Source organism: Danio aesculapii, chromosome 20, assembly GCF_903798145.1.
Source record: "Danio aesculapii chromosome 20, fDanAes4.1, whole genome shotgun sequence".
In the NCBI taxonomy this organism is placed as follows: Eukaryota; Metazoa; Chordata; class Actinopteri; order Cypriniformes; family Danionidae; genus Danio; species Danio aesculapii.
The window spans coordinates 48,457,127-48,478,627 of record NC_079454.1 but is presented as its reverse complement, the minus strand read 5'-3'; the positions used below and the strand labels follow the sequence as shown (position 1 = coordinate 48,478,627).

The following is a 21,501-nucleotide window of genomic DNA, read 5'->3' as shown; positions in this document are numbered from 1 at the left end:
GCTTAGTCTCTATTTCAAAGGTCACCACAGCGAAATGAACCACCAACTATTCCAGCATAAGCTTTATGTAGCGGATGCCCTTCCAGTCACAACCCAGTACTGGGAAACACCCATACACACTCTCTCACACACACAGTTCACCTATACCGCCAACTGGCCCAGCTGGGACTCGAATTAGCGACCTTCTTGTTGTTAGTGCTAACCACTGAGCCACCATGCCACCCAGAACTACTAATAATGCACTGAAGCAGTTTCAGTTGACTAGAACTTTAATGTTAAGCCATTTATGAAGAGTTTAGATGCAAAAACCTCTAAGTGCCGTCTAAAATTTCCATTCAAAATGAGCATTTTTCTCAGGCTGTTGTGTGTAGTTTCAGTAATTTTAAGTTACTTAAAGTGAAATAACTGAACATAAACATAGGACGCTCAGAAAAATCTCATATTTTTGAGGAAAAATGTAAACAGCGTTAAAACTGCGTCTAAACTCTTCATATAAAGAACTGCAATATGTTCTAAAGAGGTTTACTTTAACCTGCTCCAAACACATACAACTCTCTCACCAGCATATTTGCTTTAGCTTATAACTAGGGCCAGACAGAATGTGCGGACATTTTTTGTTTTTCTGCTGAGAGTTTTGTGAAAAATCTGCAGATTTATGCGGAAAAATTTTGGGAATATCATAATTAAAAACTTAACATACCGGTATGACATCAAAATAATCCCTTTTTAACTTGTATTTAATGCTTACAATGCAAATCCAATTAGATCCACTTATTTGATGAACAAAGCAAGTCTCTCATTTAATAAATCTACTAAAATAAAACTCATATTAATACAAACTGTATTGTAGATGACTCAAATGAACACTTTTATATTAGCCAATAATATTACAGATTCTGTGTGGGCCTACTTATAACTTGCAGTGTTCCCTGTACATATCATTATCATCATGTATTTTTATAGCAAGCCTTCATATAGTATCATTTATCCACCTTCAGCTTGTGGTTAATGTGCCTTTTAATTTGCTCTGATTTATAAAATAAATGTCTCATTAGTGACATTCAAAGCGACCAGAATTTCATCTGACTTTGATCGAAATTTGCACCAAATTACCAATAACTTTGCTAACCTTTTAGCTAACTTGTAAACATTTTGTTTTGCTAACGTTGAGCCTCTGAATTAAACTGTCATACTATTTGAGCCATAAAACCATGGCATGTGTGATCCTGGACAACAAAACGTATGTCTTTTTTGCATGAGTATATTTTTGGCAATATTCAAAAATACATTGAATTGTACATAGATTTTTCTTTTATGCCAGAAATAATTATAATATTAAGTAAAAGTCATTCATATATATATATCAAAATTCAATTTCTGGTACTATGTATTGCTAAGCACAAAAGAAATTGAAAAATAAAATAAAAACTAGAGAGTGTTTATTAACAGTACACTACCTGAGAAAAGTCTTGTCACCTATCCAAGTTATAGAAATAACAAATAATAACTTGACTTCTAGTTGATCATGTGGCATCAGAAGTGGCTTATATGAAAGACAAAGACCTCTAGATTATGCTTACTGGACCAAAATAAAATATGATCATGCCTTTATTTTTAATGCTTTAATTAGGACAGTAAGGTCTGACTTTGCTTAGACAAAAGTCTTGTCACTGAACAGAAATAATGTCCAGTATAGAATATAAAGTCATGGTGCAGTGGAAACAGAATGAATATTGTATCTGACTCCATCATGAGCTTGGAGGACTGCATCCATACATCTCTGCAATGACTCAAATCACTGATTAATAAAGTCATCTGGAATGGCAGAGAAAGCGTTCTTGCAGGACTCCCAGAGTTCATCACAATCCTTTGGATTCATCTTCAATGCCTCCTCCTTCATTTTACCCCAGACATGCTCAATAATGTTCATGTCTGGTGACTGGGCTGACCAATCCTGGAGCACCTTGACCTTCTTTGCTTTCAGGAACTTGGATGTGGAGGCTGAAGTATGAGGAGCGCTATCCTGCTGAAGAATTTGCCCTCTCCTGTGGTTTGTAATGAAATGGGCAGCACAAATGTCTTGATACTCTGCAGATCTCTCACACACCCCCATACTGAATGTAACCCCAAACCATGATTTTTCCTTCAGCAAACTTGACTGATTTCTATGAGAATCTTGGGTCAATGCTGTTTCTTCTGCAGTATTTGTGATGATTGGGATGCAGTTCAACAGATGATTCAGCAGAAAAATCGACCTTCTGCCACTTTTCCAAATGATCAACTAGAAGTCAAGTTATTCATTGTTGCTCTTACGACTGGGATTGACGACAAGACTTTTGTCAGGTAGTGTATACGTTTTCTATGCATTTCTTTTTTTAAACTATTACTACACCTCTTATTTTAGTACTATTAAACACTCATTTATTATTCATTACATTTGTTCAACTGTTCATTTTAGATGAATTTTCATTATAATTTCACTTTGTATTTTAGCAATTATGTTATTCTGTTTTTATAATTTGTTCTATCATAGAGTATATTTCTAGTTAGCTTTTACACTTCAGTTATTTGAATCTAAAACAATTTTTTATATATTTATTTCAATTTAAAATTAAAATGCAATACATTCCCCAACACGAACAATACATTACAGTATTTATTCATATTTGTTAATATTACAGTAGCTAACGAAAATGAAGAACTACATTGATAGTCCATGTAAGCTTACGGTGCATTAACTAATTATATACTTACTATATTAATATTAATTATAATATAGTTAGTTAATTATTATATAATTGTATATTATTTTAACTATAATAATTAACTATAATAATTATAATAGTTATATAATAATAATAATAATTAACAGTTAATAATTATACTTTGTTCATGCTAGTAAATGCATTAACTATTGAAACTTTACTTTAAAGTGCTACCCTTATCTTTGTTAAGACATAAATAAGCCTTGTGATTAATTTAACGCATCCTTGCTGAATAATTTCCTCCCCCAAAAACATCAAAATGAAGAATAAACATTTTAATCAGTAAATACCGACATGATTACATCAGAAGAGCAGAACACACACCTTTGAGGTGGGATCATTGATTCGCACCACAGCCACATTATCCTTGACCTCATAACTGACATGAGTGCGCGCTGCAGACAGACACAAACATCTCATTAAAATGGAAATATCGAACATGTTTTAATAATCTATTCTGTTTTAATAGTTACCCAGCACAGCCGATGATACGGAGAGAGATCTCTGTCCATGACCTATGACCCAAAACATATATAAACATGATTATCCACAGTGATAAAGTTCCACAGTGACTTCATGACCTTCATGCCACACAGAGGTTATGCACTATATACTTTGCACTTATACAGCATGCACTTTTATACCATACACTATACAATTTTGCACTCATATACTATACACTTAGTTTATACACTCTACACTTACTATATACACTGTGAACTTATATATTTATGCACTTATATGTCCTACACACTTTTACATTATATATGCATTTAAACACTACGCCAGGGCCATTCAATTCGAACCCGGCCCCCGAAGCAATTTGTTTCGGCCCTCCAAATAGTGTGACCAAGACATCAAAAAGAAATTAAGTTCGGTCGAAAAACGGCCGCTATAGTTATGAAGTGACGTACATCTGTTCAATATAGCACATGCTGCAGTTGAAGCATGAGTTACCTAACATTAAGCGAGTGAGTGGCGCGAGCAGCCGAAAACATTTGGATATGTTTGTAGAAAAGGCCTTTGTACAATGCACTGATATCGTTAATAGGGATGCAACGATTAGCCGATTTCACTATTAACGTGCTTTAATTCATTACAGTTAATGAATAATAAATGCTTCTCAGCGTATTATATATTGCACGGAACGAAACTGCTGCAACTGAACAAAGTTATGCCAACTGTGTGCTAGTTTAAAGTTCCGAGCCTATACTGAGACTAATACACATGCACATTGGATAGCAGCAGGCCGTTCACATATTGCGTCTTTTCCACGCGCAAGTTCATTATTTACAATGGAGACGTGCGCATATTGGGAGCGATGCACGCACAGCTCGTAGAGCGGACTGACGCACAAAAGGAGAAGTTATCTCACGCCGTTGTGGTGAGTGCAATGTAAACAAAAGATATGTAGACAAATTATTACACATTATTAAAATGATTATGTATGTATGAACACAGATGATAACAACAGTTCATTTAAATACTTATCTAATATATAGCTTAAATATACATTAGACAAGTAATATTTTTATTTATTCTTATTTTTATTTATTTATTCATTGTTCTGTCATTTATTTTCATTGTAAAATTATCACTCATGTTTAAATCAAAAACATTTTCATTTATTTTTAAGTCCAAAGAAAGAAATTGACTATTATTTGTGTTTTATTTTTTTATTTATGTATTGTAATATTTTGTGCTGTATTTGGTTACTGAGCAGCAATAAACAACACTTTAAAATAAGCAGTTTTCTTGTGATTTTCTAAATTAGTAGTGTTACTAAGCACTTGTGCACTATGCATTTATACACTATACACTTATGCAGTTAATCACTTTACACTTATGCACTACACACTATGCAATTCCACACTATGCGTGCACTTATTATATACTATTCACATATGCACTTATACAGTATACATTTATACATTATGCACTTATACACCATGCATACACTAACATACTATATACTTATACACTATACATTTATACATTATGCACTTATATATGCACTTACATACTATACACTATGCCCTTTTACACTATGCATCCACTTATATACTATACACTATGAACCTATACATTATGCACTTATACACTATACGTGCACTTATATACTATACACTATGCACTTATACACTATGCATCCACCTATATAGTATACACTTACACATTATGCACTTATACACTATGCGTGCACCTACATACTACACAGTATGCACTTATACACTATGCGTGCACTTATATACTATACATTATGCACTTGTACACTATACATATTATCCACTATACACTATGCATGCACTTACTATACACTGTACATTTAAACATGATGCACATTTACACTATGCATCCACTTATATACTATACACTATGCATCTATACATTATGCACTTATATGCTATGCATCCACTTATATACTATACAATATGCACCTATACACTATGCACTTATACATTTTGCACTTATACACTATGCATCCACTTACATACTATACACTTTGCACCTATACACTATGCGTGCACTTATATACTGTACATTATGCACTTATACATGATGCACTTGTACACTATAAATTTATATACATATAATACACTATACATGTATACACTTATACACTATGCATTTGTACACTACGCTTATGCTCTATACACTATGCAACCACTTATATACTATACACTATGCACTTATACTGTACATTATGCACTTATACACTGCATGCACTTACATACTATACACTTATACACTGTACATTTAAACATGATGCACTTATACACTTTGCATCCACTTAAATACTATACACTATGCACCTATTCACTATGCATCCACTTATATACTATACATTATGCACTTATACACTATGCGTGCACTTATATACTATACACTGCACTTATAAATTATGCACTTATACACTATGCCCTTGTACACTATACATTTATATACATATTATACACTATACACTGCATTTGTATACTACACTTATGCACTATACAATTACACATTATACAATTGTACACTATGCATACATTTATACATTACGCTCTTATACACTATGCACTAATATACTATACACTATGCACTTAAACACAATACAATCACACACTATGCACTAATATACTATATACTTATGCACTTAAACACTACATTTATGCACTTATACACATGTATGATACACTATGCATTTGTAAACTAAGCACTTGTGCACTATGCACTTATACACATATTCAACAAACACTTATGCACTTAATCACTTTAAACGTATGCACTATATTTATGCACTATACACTATGCAATTACACACTATACACTACACATATAAAATATGCATACACTTATACATTATGCACTAATATACTATACACTATGCAATTACACATTATACACTATGCATACACATACATTATGCTCTTATACACCATGCACTAATATACTTTACACATATACTTATGGACTATACACTATGCACTTAAACACCATACACTTACGCACTTATAAATCTACTATAAAGTACACTATACACTTATGAACTACACACTTACACACTATACATGCATTTATACACTTGTGCACTACACACTTATACATTACACCTATATTCTATAGACTTACGCACTATGTATACACTAATCACATATACACAATGCACTTATATACTATATACACACTATGAACTTATACACTATACACCCAAACTCAGTCCTGGACTTCCTTTAATTTTGGTCATAGTGCAAATGAAACATGTCTCATATATCAGTATTATTAAAAGACGGAGGCTGTAGTTTTTCTGACAAAATTGGACATGCTACTCTGAAAGAGTAGGAGAACTGGCTGGGATCATATACTTTTACATCTAGATGTTTATTCTGCAGTTACTTTTTAGGACATATTATTCACAGACTATATCAGCCTGCTATCGTTAGACTGTGTGTTAAAGCAGGTAAAACACGAGTATTGATGGCATTCTCATGATCAACTCACTCAGTAGCGACCTTGAGTTTATGTAGCTTACACTTTTCGTCGAATAAATGCTCCTGATGTCCACCGTTTTTTTTTGTTTATTTTTTTTTGCTGCCGCCATCCTCGGTGTCACACACTTTACACACCTTTAATTCCAATCACAGCCAATCACAATGTTTATATGTGTTTTGGGGGCAGTTCAACTTGAGAAGTGAATGTGATTTAACCCTTTCTGCATGTCTAGGTTAATATTGACAGCTCGATTTTGAGTGAGTTATATTATTGGTGGGGACATTTCATTATTTGGTGGATATTGGTGGGGATGCGCTAAATCTACGCTAAATCTACACCCCTGCTAAAAAACCATAACGTGATCCAAACCGTGAGATTTGTGATCCATTACACCACTACTATTTACTACAAAATGGTGTAAAATAGTGCATAAGTATGTGATTTGGGACGCACCTACAGTAACATTCATCATTATTGTAATTCAAAAGCAGCCAGGCTTGTGTTTATAATGATTAAACAAGGGATTTGTCAACTCTTGTTCAGTATCATTACTTAACAACCTGCTCAAGTAAATAATAAAAAAAAATCCATGTCAGTAATACAATATCTGTGTTCGGTTATGATCATTTTTGCCCAAACAGATTATAATCCATATTTTATTTGCCATATTACAATATAAATACAAAGATCAATAGGTTCTACACCACATGAGGGTATTAAAGATCAAAATTTGTAATTCAATTTGCAATCTCTTATTAAATACATGTATATATTGTATTTGTATATGATGACCTTTAACCTAGTCCTTTTGTCATGGGAGAGACGTAGGACTTCTGCTCCAGATCCTCATATAATCCCACCTGTCATATTCACATGATCAAACACACACCTCGTGTGTGTGTGTGTGTGTGTGTGTGTGTGTGTGTGAGTGTGTGTGTGTGTGTGTGTCTGTGTCTGTGTGTCCAATCAGAGGTCAGAGGAAGTTTGCAATACTTTAAATAATGCTTAATAAATATTACAATTACAGCACAAGTTGAACAAAGACATATTGATATTTTTAATTAGTAATACTTGTATTATTGTTGGTAATAAAACAGCTTTTTGAGGCCATTATTACCATTTTTAAAGGCAAAATTATTAGCCTTTCTGTGAAATAACTCATTTATAATAACTCATTTCTTTTGTCCTTGCTATGATGACAGCACATAATATTTGACAAGATATTTTAAAACATGCTAGCTTTCAGTTGAAAGAGCAATTGAAAGACTTAACTACGTCTTTTAAATTAGGCAAGTTAGGTTAATTAGGCAGGTCTTTGGGCAGGTGGTTATTATTTAAAACATATTTATTGAGCTACTAATATTGAGCTTACAATTCATATTTAAAAAAATAATTAAAGATTAACAATTTGTTCTTTAAAACAGCACCTTTTTTATTTATAGAAAGGGGTAATAATTGTGTCCTCAACTATATATATATATATATATATATATATATATATATATATATATATATATATATATATATATATATATATATATATATATATATATATATATATATATATATATATATATATATATATATATATATATATATATACATACACGGGCCACTTTATTAGGTACACCTCCAACTGCAAACACATATTTCTAATCAGCCAATCACATTGCAGAAACTCAATGCATTTAGGCATGTAGACATGGTCAAGACTATATGCTGCAGTTTAAACCGAGCATCAGAATAGGGAAGAAACGTGATTTAAGTGACTTTGAAAGTGGCACGGTTGTTGGAGCCAGACGAGCTGTTCTGAGTATTTCAGAAACGGCTGATCTACTGGGATTTTCACGCACAACCATCTCTAGGGTATACAGAGAATGGTCCAAAAAAAAAAGAAAATATCCAGTGAGCGGCCTTGTTGATGCAAGAGGAGAATGGCCAGACTGATTCCAGCTGATAGAATGGCAGTAACTCAAATAACCACTCGTTACAACCGAGGTCTGCAGAAGAGCATCTCTGAACCTCCTCTGAACACACAACACGTCCAACCTTGAGGCGGACTCCTGTCAGCTAAGAACAGGAAACGGAGGCTACAATTCACACAGGCTCACCAAAATTGGACAATAGACCCGTAACGGTCATCAGCATCAGAAGTTTTACATTTTTTATAAAAAACAAAAAAAAAACAAATAAACATTTATACGCATTTATGAATGTATATTATATCCCCTTTGTGTCAAATTACAAAAAACAAATTACCGCTTGTGCGAGGGGTTTCTAATGCAGCATCTATGGGACATCATTGTGAAGTTTTTCTTTAATATTATAGCAAATAAGACTTTAAAAAAAGTTCTCCCATTCACTGCGCTTTAAGTTTTCCCAACTATGACGACTTCCGCTACTGAGAAACCCGGAAATGTGAAAAGGGTCTATAGAAGATTGGAAAACGTTGCCTGGTCTGATGAGTCTCGATTTCTGCAGCGACATTTGGAGAGTAGGGTCAGAATTTGGCATTAACAACATGGAAGCATGGATCCATCCTGCCTTGTATCAACAGTTGAGGCTGGTGGTGATGGTGTAATGGTGTGGGGGATATTTTCTTGGCTCACTTTGGGCCCATTAGTACCAACTGAGCATCGTGTCAACGCCACAGCCTACCTGAGTATTGTTGCTGACCATGTCCATCCCTTTATGACCACAGTGTCTCCATCTTCTGATGGCTACTTCCAGCAGGATAATACACCATGTCAAAAAGCGTGAATCATCTCAGACTGGTTTCTTAAACATGACAATTAGTTCACTGCACTCAAATGGCCTCCACAGTCACCAGAGCTCAATCCGATAGATTTACATAACAGATGTGGAGAAAACAAATCTGCAGCAACTGCGTGATGCTATCATGTCAATATAGACCAAAACCTCTGAGGAATATTTCCAGTACCTTGTTGAATCGCTGCCATGAAGGATTAAGGCAGTACTGAAGGCAAAAGTGGGTCCAACCTGGTACTAGTAGGGTATACCTAATAAAGTGTCCGGTTAGTGTGTGTCTAGGTAGGTAGGTCGGTCGGTCAGTAGGTAGGTAGATAGATAGATAGAATTTTATAGTGGTATTTCAATACAGACAAACAAATTGGTGTCCAATCTTTAAACATCTTATTTATTACAATTATAAAAAGCTTTATATATTTGATTACTTTACAAGCTACAACAACTGTAACCACAGTAGCCTTATAGATTTGAATAATACAATTGATCAAATTTAAACAATATTACCTAATAATTTGCACAAGTATTGAAGTATAAATCTAAAAATGTATACAAATAATAATGTGTATATATTTTAAAATTAAACATGCTATAATTTACACTAATATTACTCTACCTACACTGATTCACCTGTCAACGAACAGCAGTCTACTGACCTGAACTGTAAAACTAGGTGAAAGTTCATTCGTGCAGGTCACCTCATACAACCTCAGTTAAAAGCGCTAATGACGTATTGTCAGTTGTAATATGAAACAAACAACATATATGCATGTATATTACAGATTATGAAGTATATATATGACATTCCAACCTGTAAAACTAGACTTCACGCCTCTGCAGCCTCGAGCCAACAAGAGTCTAGCGCTCGCCATCCTTCTCAAACCGACGTCAGCGTGAGCGCGCGCGTACGCAATGACAAGCGCAATCCCGTCCAGCCGCCATTAAGGCTGCCAATGTATCGCCTTTAAATAAAACTATACAGTTTTGCAGAACTTTTAACACTTTTGATTAAATTTTATAATATGGTATATTTGTGTATTTCAAATAACTACAATGTCACTTTTATTAAAGGAGAAATTAAGTATGTAACCGCACCTCTTTTTTCCGCTCAGGCACGGAGTTGGGTCTCACTTGGGTCCTACAGCTCGTGCACTGCTGTAGTCATTAGACCGACGCGGCGATACATCAAACATTATTCTCTCTCCACATTCACAACAATAACAGGTAAAATATGATTCATAAGCTTATTTTACGACCAATAATTTGCGTGTGTGCTAAATTCTGATGAATATCTTAAACCGTCTTGTTATACAGGCGGAGGAATTAATCCGTTTACTTGTTTGTGTGTTAAAGTGTTATTTGCACGTCTCGTAACGGTCATTTTAATGTCATGTTTGGTTATGAAATGATTAATGTTGTTTTATAATGACGATATTATCTTAATAAGCTGTTTACATGCTTAGTGCCTTTGTATTTGTCCTTGTCCAGACTACTGACAGAACTAGGTGAAGGGTCACACACACACACACACACACACACACACACGCACACACGCACACACGCACACACGCACACACGCACACACACACACACACAGTGATTAGTGACATAGATACTTGCATAACTGTTGTATTATAACACATATTTAAAGTATAAATTTAATAAAGCAGTCAGGGAAAAAATAGCAAACTACAACCTTTTGCATTGCTGCGAAATATCTATGATGAATTTATTTGAAAAGATGGTCTGTGCAAGCATTTATTTCTTCAAATTTATAAAAAACTCTTATTTAATTATTCATATACAATATAGATGCCATGTAGTGCTATTTGATCATTCAATTTATGCACCTGAATTCTTATGAAATAGAGCTATTTAAGTCATCTGGTGAAATTGCATTCATATCGTTTTATATATATATATATATATATATATATATATATATATATATATATATATATATATATATATATATATATATATATATATATATCGCCGAAAAACAAAACATTGCAATGTCAGATTTATCCTATATTGTGCAGCTCTAATATACAGTATATACATATGTCTTATTAAATACCTTGTGCACCACAGCCTAGTGGTAAAATATGAATGCAAAGTATTTATAAAACACTGTACATTAGTTGGGTATTATTATGACATTATAGCATTTGTTTTGCTTATTTTTGCAAAATTTCTTTGCTAGTTTTGCATTTTCATCGAACCTTACTGTATTTATCCCTAAATGAAAATTAAAAACAAACTTTTATGTATCATTTATATTTTATGTATTATTTAGATGTTACTAGGCTTACATTGTAGTTTGTTTAAAAATTAACCCACAAATCTTTGTGTTTATTGTGATTATATTTACACGTATATACCTGTTATTAATTTTATGGTATTATTTTATAAATGTAATACATTTTTCATAAGCTTTCAAGTATTAGAATGTATTTTTTTTTCTGATCAAAAATAATGATTTTAACACTTAAAAATAAAAAGATGATTCACAGAAGACACCCTTTAAATATAATTAAGTGCAATAATAATGTATTTCGTGCTAATTTAATTATTTGTCAGGCATATTTAGACCATGAATAATTTCATGACTTTGAGTCACTATTTTTAAGGAATTACAGTTCAACCTTAAAAATACTATATTATTTTTATCTACCAAACCCCAAGCTTTTACCAATTTGCTTTATGTATTTCATATTTAAATAGTTTAGTGTGCTCAGTTCTTCTTTTATGTAATTATATAAGTGTGGGTGAGATATTTCAGTACAGGTCAGAAAAAATTGCTTTTTTACTTGAATATAACTGTTACACTAATTGACGATGAACAGTATTTGACCTATATTTTGACATTTTAGGTATTCATCTTTCAAAACCCATTACCCATAGTTTAGGTGAGATATATTTATTCTGACCTGTACTTAAATACGTTTTTTTTTCTTGAATATTACTGCACTGTAAAAAAAAGCTGACTTCCACTCAGTTCATTCATGTTGTCCAAACACAAATTAATTAAGTTACCCAATTACTAGAATTGTGATTTTTTTTATTTTTATTTTTTATTTATTTATTTTTTTGTTTGTTTGTTTGTTTGTTTTCTGCTTATTTTAAATGAGTGTGGGTGAGAATATTTCAGTCCAGGTCAGAAAAAAATTGCTTTTTTTACTTGAATATAACTGTTACACTAAATGACGATGAACAGTATTTGACCTATATTTTGACCTTTTATGTATTCATCTTTCAAAACCCATTACCCATAGTTTAGGTGAGATATATTTATTTTGACCTGTACTTAAATACTTTTTTTCTTGAATATTACTGCACTGTAAAAAAAATGCTGACTTCCACTCAGTTCATTCATGTTGTCCAAACACAAATTAATTAAGTTACCCAATTACTAGAACTGTGATTTTTTTTTTTTTGTTTTTTGTTTTTTTGTTTTCTGCTTATTTTAAATGAGTGTGGGTGAGATATTTCAGTCCAGGTCAGAAAAAATAGCTTTTTTTACCTGAATATAACTGTTTACACTAAATGACGATGAACATAATTTGACCAATATTTTGACATTTTATGTATTCATCATTCAAAACCCATTACCCATAGTTTAGGTGAGATGTATTTAAGTACAGTTCAGAATAAATGTGTTTTTTTTTCTTGAATATTACTGATCTCTAAAAAAATACTGACTTCCACTCAGTTCATTCATGTTGTCCAAACACAAATTAATTAAGTTACCCAATTACTAGAATTGTGATTTTTTTTCTGCTTATTTTAAATGAGTAATTTCAACAAGCAGCAAAATATTTTTTTTGAGTGTGTTATTATTTTCATCTTTTAAATCGCTACACTGAAAAAAGTGTTGCATGCAAAACTGTTGCAAACAATTAATTTGTTGAATTTAAACAAACAAATTAAATTTAATAATGTTCAACTTAATTTTGTAAACCTAAAGTTTGTTTAAATTCAGCTCAAATAAATTGTTTACAACAACTTAAAGTAAAAAAATTGAGTAAATCCAAGGAATCATCTTTGAATAATTTTTTTCAGTGCAGCTTTTTTTTTTTATATTATATTTTTATTTTCTTATAACAACACAGAGCGATACAGAAAGCAACAACGATTATAAAGACAAAACAGAAGCAACGGGAAAAAAAATAAATAAAAAAATAAGACAGAAAAAAAAGATTTTAAACCATTACTAGTTCCTCCAATATTATACATGGGTCAACAATGTTACACATTTATATCTAGGCCAGTGGGCGCAGGCAATATGGTGATCTTGCAGATGATAACAGGGTTATACCTTTAAACTGTTATCCTGGGCATTTGATAAATAATTAAAAAAGGGTTTCCAGGTGGCTTCAAAGCCGGCAATGGTATCAGAAAGATTGTGTCTTAGCCTCTCTAAATGTAAAGTGGTAGAAAATTCTAAAAGCCAGGATTTAAAAAGTGGTTTTGATGGCTTTTTCCATAAATAATCACTGTAGCTTTTTTAATATGTAAAATAGTTTAGTGTTATCAGTTGTTCTTTTCTATATTTATACAAGCGCTAAGATACGCTTAAGTACAGGTCAGAATAAATATGTTTTTCTACTTGCAGATAACTGTTACACTGAATGAAGTTGAACATTAGTTGATCCATATTTTGACATTTTATGTATAATTTTCATCTTTTAAAACACTAGCCTTTACCTATTTGTTTGAAGTGTTTAATATGTAAAGTAGTTTAGTTTGCTTAGTTGTTCTTTTATATGTTTATATAAGCACTTGTGAGATATATTTAAGTGCAGGTCAGAATAAATATGTTTGTTTTATTATTTTTTCTTTACCATAATCGTTACACTGAAATATGTTGAACATTATTTTACCCCCCTTTTGAGTTTCTGTGACTTTATTTGAGACATTACAGTAGAGAATTGCTTGCTTATGTATATGGTCATTTCTGTTGGTTGTTTTAAGTAATCATTACTTCATATCTTTCAGATAATCAAACATGGCGTCGATGTTGATGACTTCACTGAGGAGCAGCCCTTTGACGTCTGTGCAGGCTGTTCAGTTCGGTGAGAAGTCCTGTTTCTTAGCAGAACTATTATGAATACACTTCACATGAATCAGTTTACTCAGCGTTTACATGTTCTTATTATTAATTAGAGCTGTTTGACTAACTGGGTCACTTTTTTCTTCAGCTGCTCGTTCTCTCAGCACGTCTGTCCATCTGCAAGCTCAAGGTAATGTGTTCAGACCAGTCATATTTGTATGTATCCTCTATAGCTACCCATTAAAATGATTAAAGAGGTAGTTTACCCAAAACTTTCATGTACTTATTATTCACTTGTCACAAACCTGTTTGAGTTTCTTTCTTCTGTCGAACACAAAAGAAGATATTTTTAAAAATGTGGGAAAAAAACTTCCATTAACTTCTATGTTATGTTGTTTCATCTATTGATGTCAGTGGTTACAGGTCTCACATTTTTCAAAGCATCTTCTTTTGTGTTTAACAGAAAAAGGAAACTCAAAGGTTTAAAATAACTTGAGAGTGAGTAAATTGTAATTGTTTTGGATGTACTGCCACTTTAAATGCATTTTAATATATGTATCAAAAAATTCAATATAATTTAACAGCATTTTTTTATTTACTTTGTAATTTTTTTTTATTCAAACAGCAAAGAGCAAGAAGTCTCTGGCCAAACCAGGAGTGAAGAACATTGTTTTGGTTGAAGGTGTTCGAACCCCCTTCCTTCTGTCTGGCACCACGTAAGAAAGTGTACATTCGTTTGGGCTTCAGATGAGCATGACCTGATAAACTGCACACATTGTTTCTCTGAAGTTCACATCAAATATTTGTGGATTTTATGTTCATACTGTATTTATGTATTTACTGTATTTTGGTTGATGTACATTGTGCAGTAAAGATCCAACATGTATTTTATACATAATTGGCATTGTAACTAATATGCTCTTTTTATGTTAATTAATTACATAGTTTATTTCTCTCTCCTTTTTTTTTTTTTTTGGAGTTTTCTTTTATTTATGGTGGAAGGTCTGGGAATTTGTTTATATTAGGAGAACAATAAATATATACTGTTATTTATGTAAAATTTTATTAAAACGTATTATAAAATAATAAACATTTTTCAGGAATATTACTTTTTTCCATTAGGAATGTGATTTATATTTTACAATTAAACACAGAGCAAAATAATTGCATCAAAAGTAAAATTAATTATTTTTAATTAATTTCATTTTCAGTTCTATTTATATTTTAGTACCTGTGAAAAATTCATTAGCATTTTTTTTTTAAGTTGCAAAAATGATTGTAATGTATTATGATCTAAATTTTAAAGATACATTTAATGCATGTTTAAACATCTAAATATAATGCATATTTAATTATTTATTTAATGCGTAATCCACTCTAACTAATTTTAAGTTGTTTTTGTGTAGTTTTCTTTTGTTTATGGGGGAAGGGCTGGGAACAGCGTTTGTTTCTATTAGGAGAATAATGGATATATTTATAGTGATATATTTGTAAAGGTTTAGTAAACAGATTTAATTTTGAAAAGATTTTTTAGGAATTTCACTTCACTGTTTCCTTGCATAACACTGTTTAGTCATTCTTTGTGCCTTTCTGATGTCTTTGTGTTTCTCATTAGATACTCAGACCTGATGCCTCATGATTTGGCCAGAGCTGCATTGCAGTACGTCTTACACACACACGCATGTATACAGCTGAAGTCAGTATTATTAGCCCTCCTGAATATTTTTTCCCTAATTTCTGTTTAACAGAAAGATTTTTTTTCCAACACATTAATATTTTCATTGGTCCTTAACATAATAATTTTAATAACTGATTACTTGTAACTGATTTCTTTTATCTTTGCCATGATTACAGTACATTAGTATTGTATTAGATACTTTTCAAGATACTAGTATTCAGCAAAATCTGCGCTCTCTAGTGGTTTATTAACATTGGTATACCCAAAGTTTGCACTTCATTTGGTCGCCATTTCTTTCAGTTTTCTGCTGCTGATGCTTGGAATCATCTGCGGCAGATCTTAAAGCTCAACACTTTTATTCCACTATCATCCTTTCAATCCAGTCAATAGCACAAGATCACTGTGCTTGTCTTTTAGTTTTTCCAATTGGTTTTAAATGTTATTATCTGCATCTGTGAAATTGTTTTGTATTGTGTCTCTGCTGACAATCGAAAAAAAAATTGCTTAAGGCTAATAATATTTAAATGGTTTATAAAAAATTTAAAACTGCTTTTATTTTAGTCGAAATTAACCAAATAAGACTTTCTGCAGAAGAAAAAATATTATAGGAAATACTGTGAAAATTTTAGCTCCGTTAAACGTCATTTGGAAAATATTTCAGGGGGGAAAAAATTCACTTATAATTTTGACTGCAGCTGTACAAATAACACACATAAAGCTGTGCTGGTGATTCTGATGTAGATTTTCTCTGTTTTGTTTTAGGGGTTTGCTGAACAGAACCGGGATCCCTAAAGATGCTGTGGATTATATTGTCTATGGAGCTGTAATACAGGAGGTGAAGACCAGTAATGTGGCCAGAGAGGTCAGTCTGCATTCCAGTCTTTGCATTTGGATGCTGAAGCTATTTTTAGTTTGTCAGATCTGTGTTCTGTTAGGGGTCGGCGATGTGAGCTCAAATTCATATGATGATATTTTCCATTGTCCAGACAATATTGATATTATATTTTGATATGACCAAAAAAATTCATAATATTTTAGTAAATCCATTAAAGAATAAAATATTAATTCAAATTATAATATTGATTTTTTTTTAATTAATTTTATTAACTTGTATGACTAGAAATTGTGACATTAAAGAGGTAGGCCTGTATTAAATGCAATAAGCAAATACATAAACATTAATAATACACAAACCTCACATGTGGCTTCTCAAACTGATGTTACAGATGTTCCTAATGTTCTTCAAAGCAATTTATGTTTTTAGATTAATTTACTTTATAGGTTTATTTGTGTATTTTATATATATATATATATATGTCTATATATACAGTGGAAGTCAAAATTATTAACCCCCCCTTGTTTATTCTTTTTCCCTAATTTCTGTTTAACGGTGTGAAGATTTTTTTTTTCAACACATTTCTAAACATAATAGTTTTAATAACTCATTTCTAATAACTGATTTATTTTCTCTTTGTCATGATGACAGTAAATAATATTTGACTAGATATTTTTCAAGACACTTCTCTACAGCTTAAAGTGACATTTAAAGGCTTAACTAGGTTAATTAGGTTAACTAGGCAGGTTAGGGTAATTAGGTAAGTTATTGTATAATGATGGTTTGCTCTGTAGACTATCAAAAAATATATAGCTTAAAGGGGCTAATAATATTGAACTTAAAATGGTGTTAAAAAAATTTAAAACTGTTTTTATTCTAGCCAAAACAAAACAAATAAGACTTTCTCCAGAAGAAAAAATGTTATCAGGAATACTGTGAAAATTTCCTTGCTCTGTTAAACATCATTTGGGAAATATTTACAAAAGAAAAAAAAAAATTCATTGGGGTATTAGTAATTCTGATTTCACCTGTATATGTGTATATATAGTGTAAAAATGAAGTATATATAAGTTTAGTGTAAAATTATTCAATAATTGTATTAATTTCGATTTAAATTTTTTTATGTAATATGTTTAGTTCTTACTATAATGTAGTATAAAATGTCTTATAGTGTAAAATATTCAAGAATTGTATCAATTTTTAATTTTTTTAATCAAATACACTTTCTTACAGGCTGCTCTTGGTGCTGGATTTTCAGATAAGACTCCTGCACACACAGTGACAATGGCCTGCATTTCCTCCAATCAAGCAATGACCACAGGTACTAAACACACAGACACACACACACACACACTTTATGCAGACGATTGAAGGCGTCACATGCAGTACGTTTACTTTTACATTTAGTTATTTAGCAGATGCTTTCATTCAAATTCACTTACAATCAGTGTTGGGTGTAGTTGTTTACAGATTAACTAATTGCTGTATTCAGATTACTTTTCTGCTATAAAAATAAGGGATTACATTGAATTTTATGTATATTAGTTACCTTAAATACTATACATAAATTCAACAGTTTTATATAAATCAGTTCAGAGAAGCGGTCTTATTATATCTTATACTATATATAGTATTTGTTTTATTATTTATTTATATATAATTTTTTTTATTTAACCAAAGAAGTTTACATGACAGTGATGGCACATGCTTAAGAAACAATGAAATGAGTAAAAAATTAATTAATTGAGTTTAATTTCCATTGTCTGTAATATATTTATAGGGATTTTAATAGTATTGAGTCGAATTAAGTTACTTTTCAGACAAAGTCATTAGAAATGTAATTTAAAAATGATTTGTCATAATCTAGTTATGGCTCGTTTCCACTGACTGGTACGGTACGGTTCGGTTTGGTACGGGTCACCTTTATCAAGCTTGCGTTTCCACTAACAAGGGCACCCTTTGGTGGGCGTGGTGTATGACAAAGTTTCAGTCGACGTCATTCTCACTCGAGGAAATGTCTACAATAATGCTGTACGAGTCGTTCACATATCATATGAAAAGCACCTCTCACAAAACAGATGCTTCATACACATAAATACTTGTGTAGAAATGTTTATTACTAACTTTTCAATGAACATGAGTTGATTATAACTGCAGATCAATGACAGTGCGAAACAGCCTACTGTACCGTCTGTAATTATATAAAATAACTAAATAAATGAACATATATAAACACATACAGCCCCTTACAGTCTCCGATATGTTACCAACTACAGAAGAACACGCACAACAGACATTTCGTCCGTATTTAGGTTCAAAACAACACAATATATAGCCCACAGTCAGCGAAAACCTCTCATCTGTGTCTGTAATCTTCAGCAGCACATGTAGCCTCTGTTATAGTAATTCCATCATTTTGAGTTCATATTAGTCCAAAAGGTGATAATAACAATAATAGTTAAACATGGCATTTTGTTCATGTTTGCTGAAAAAATAATGTGCTCCTTTTTCCCGGCTTCTCCTTTGTTTTTTCGCGCTTCACTCTCGCGTTTGTCAGTGTCTGACAGGATCGGGTTTCAAAAGCACGTCAATAATCAAGTGCAGGTTATTATCATCAGCTCAAGAAGTTTGTTATTTCAGATATAATGTTAGACGCGCGGCGAACACAAGCAAGAAAGCGAAACCGCTCGCGCCTCAGACTGGCTCGTAAAAAAACTACGAGGCACAGGGTAAATCTGCTCTACTTCTTGGCTTTGTGGCTGTTTATCATGATGACGACAAGGTTTGTTTGAGCCCGGATCGACCATGGCTCGTTATTATATGTATTTATAATTCCGCTGTAATCTCTCGCTGTGTATTTTAAATATGGCGGGTTTTTTGTTTTCATTCTGGCTTGTTGCGTAAGCGAATGACGTATCTCTGTAAACCAATAGCGTTCAGCTGCGCGTCTAACTCCGCCTTTTGGTACCCTTTCTCGTGTTTGGTACCCTTTCGAAACGGTGCCGAAAAAGTGGTACGTTACGGTTTGGTTCGGTACGCCTTTTGACAGTGGAAACGGCCATAAAAGCGTTCCAAACCGTACCGTACCACTCAGTGGAAACGGGCCATTAGTAATCAGTAATTTTTTTTAGCAAGTAACTTACCCAACATTGCGTACAACAAGGAAGGCATCAAGTGATTCTTCATAAAAAGTGCTGCTAATGCAATATTTCTGACAGTTTAAAAACATGCTCTATAGATGCACATGTGATCCTGTCTGCATAAACACAACATTGAGTAAACGAATCACTTCCTCTTAGTGTACATAGTCCGAGTGAACAGAAGATAGTTAAATGCAGTGAAGTATTGGTCATGTTTATGTGTTGTAGCTGTGGGTTTGATCGCTGCTGGTCAGTGTGATGCTGTAGTCGCCGGCGGGGTTGAGTTTATGTCTGATGTACCGATTCGCCACAGCCGCAAAATGAGGAAGACCATGCTGTCTCTGAATAAAGCCAAAACTCTCGGGGCCCGAATGTCTCTGCTGGGCTCCATTCGTCTCGCTCACCTGGCTCCTGAGGTACTACATCACCCATAATGCACTTCACAACGGTATATCATATAGCATTTGGAATAATAATACAAAAATAATAGAACAGTTTTTATTTATTTCTATTGAATATGTATTTAATATTTATTATTTTATTACATAATTTATATAATTAATTTTTTTTTAATATTATCACATTACTACTACTACTACTACTACTAATAATAGTAATTATAAAAACAACAATAGAATTTTAACAAAAATATTTAACAATTTATACATGTATTTTGTGAAATTTTTAGAACTCTTTTTATGAAGATGACATTATTTACTACATACTGTAGACTTATTAATATGTATGTTATTCTATAGTAATACTACTACTACTACTACTAATAATAGTAATAATAACAAAGAAATAATGATTATTTTTATAAATTTTATAGAAATGTTACATTGTCTTTTACATACAATTAATTATTAATAAATATTGTGGTGTTATAATTATTTGGATTTGTTCTTTACATGTTTTGTATTATTTTTTGACATGTTTAAATTAGTACATAACATCATATTAATATATATTATAGTAGTAATGATAATATTATTATTATTATTATTATTATTATTATTATTATTATTATTAATAAATATTTGTGTAGTAGTAGTAGTAGTATTAGTAATAATAGTAGTAGTAATATTAGAAATAATAATAGTAGTAATAATCTATTCTGTATATGGGGCAACTTTATACATACATTTATACTAAATTAGCCCTTGTGGCTCACTCTGGCTTATTTACAGTTATTACTGTTGATTAAATGAGCATTGTCCCTGTTAAATAAAATAAATAAATCAAAAATCTTTACTCTTTAGAAGGATGGTTAGCAAATATAGCTAGAA

At 32.0% G+C, this 21,501-nt stretch overlaps 2 protein-coding genes across 2 annotated transcripts in view; one reads left to right on the top strand and one right to left on the bottom strand.

The window, feature by feature from the left end:
• The window catches only part of hadhaa (hydroxyacyl-CoA dehydrogenase trifunctional multienzyme complex subunit alpha a), a 40,022-nt gene extending 29,621 nt beyond the window's left edge, over positions 1-10,401 (bottom strand). Inside the window, exons 1-3 of the mRNA XM_056481546.1 lie at positions 10,315-10,401; positions 3,239-3,280; positions 3,090-3,160 (exon numbers count right to left, since the gene is read on the bottom strand). Coding sequence (XP_056337521.1) covers positions 3,090-3,160; positions 3,239-3,280; positions 10,315-10,375 — 174 coding nt within the window. The 5' untranslated portion in view covers positions 10,376-10,401. The remainder of the gene's footprint in view (positions 1-3,089; positions 3,161-3,238; positions 3,281-10,314) is intronic.
• A 228-nt stretch (positions 10,402-10,629) lies between these two features.
• Positions 10,630-21,501, top strand: part of hadhb (hydroxyacyl-CoA dehydrogenase trifunctional multienzyme complex subunit beta) — a 31,917-nt gene continuing 21,045 nt past the window's right edge. Inside the window, exons 1-8 of the mRNA XM_056481551.1 lie at positions 10,630-10,727; positions 14,505-14,581; positions 14,708-14,749; positions 15,185-15,275; positions 16,175-16,219; positions 17,000-17,099; positions 18,306-18,393; positions 20,441-20,628. Of these exons, the coding sequence (XP_056337526.1) occupies positions 14,515-14,581; positions 14,708-14,749; positions 15,185-15,275; positions 16,175-16,219; positions 17,000-17,099; positions 18,306-18,393; positions 20,441-20,628 (621 nt within the window). The 5' untranslated portion in view covers positions 10,630-10,727; positions 14,505-14,514. The remainder of the gene's footprint in view (positions 10,728-14,504; positions 14,582-14,707; positions 14,750-15,184; positions 15,276-16,174; positions 16,220-16,999; positions 17,100-18,305; positions 18,394-20,440; positions 20,629-21,501) is intronic.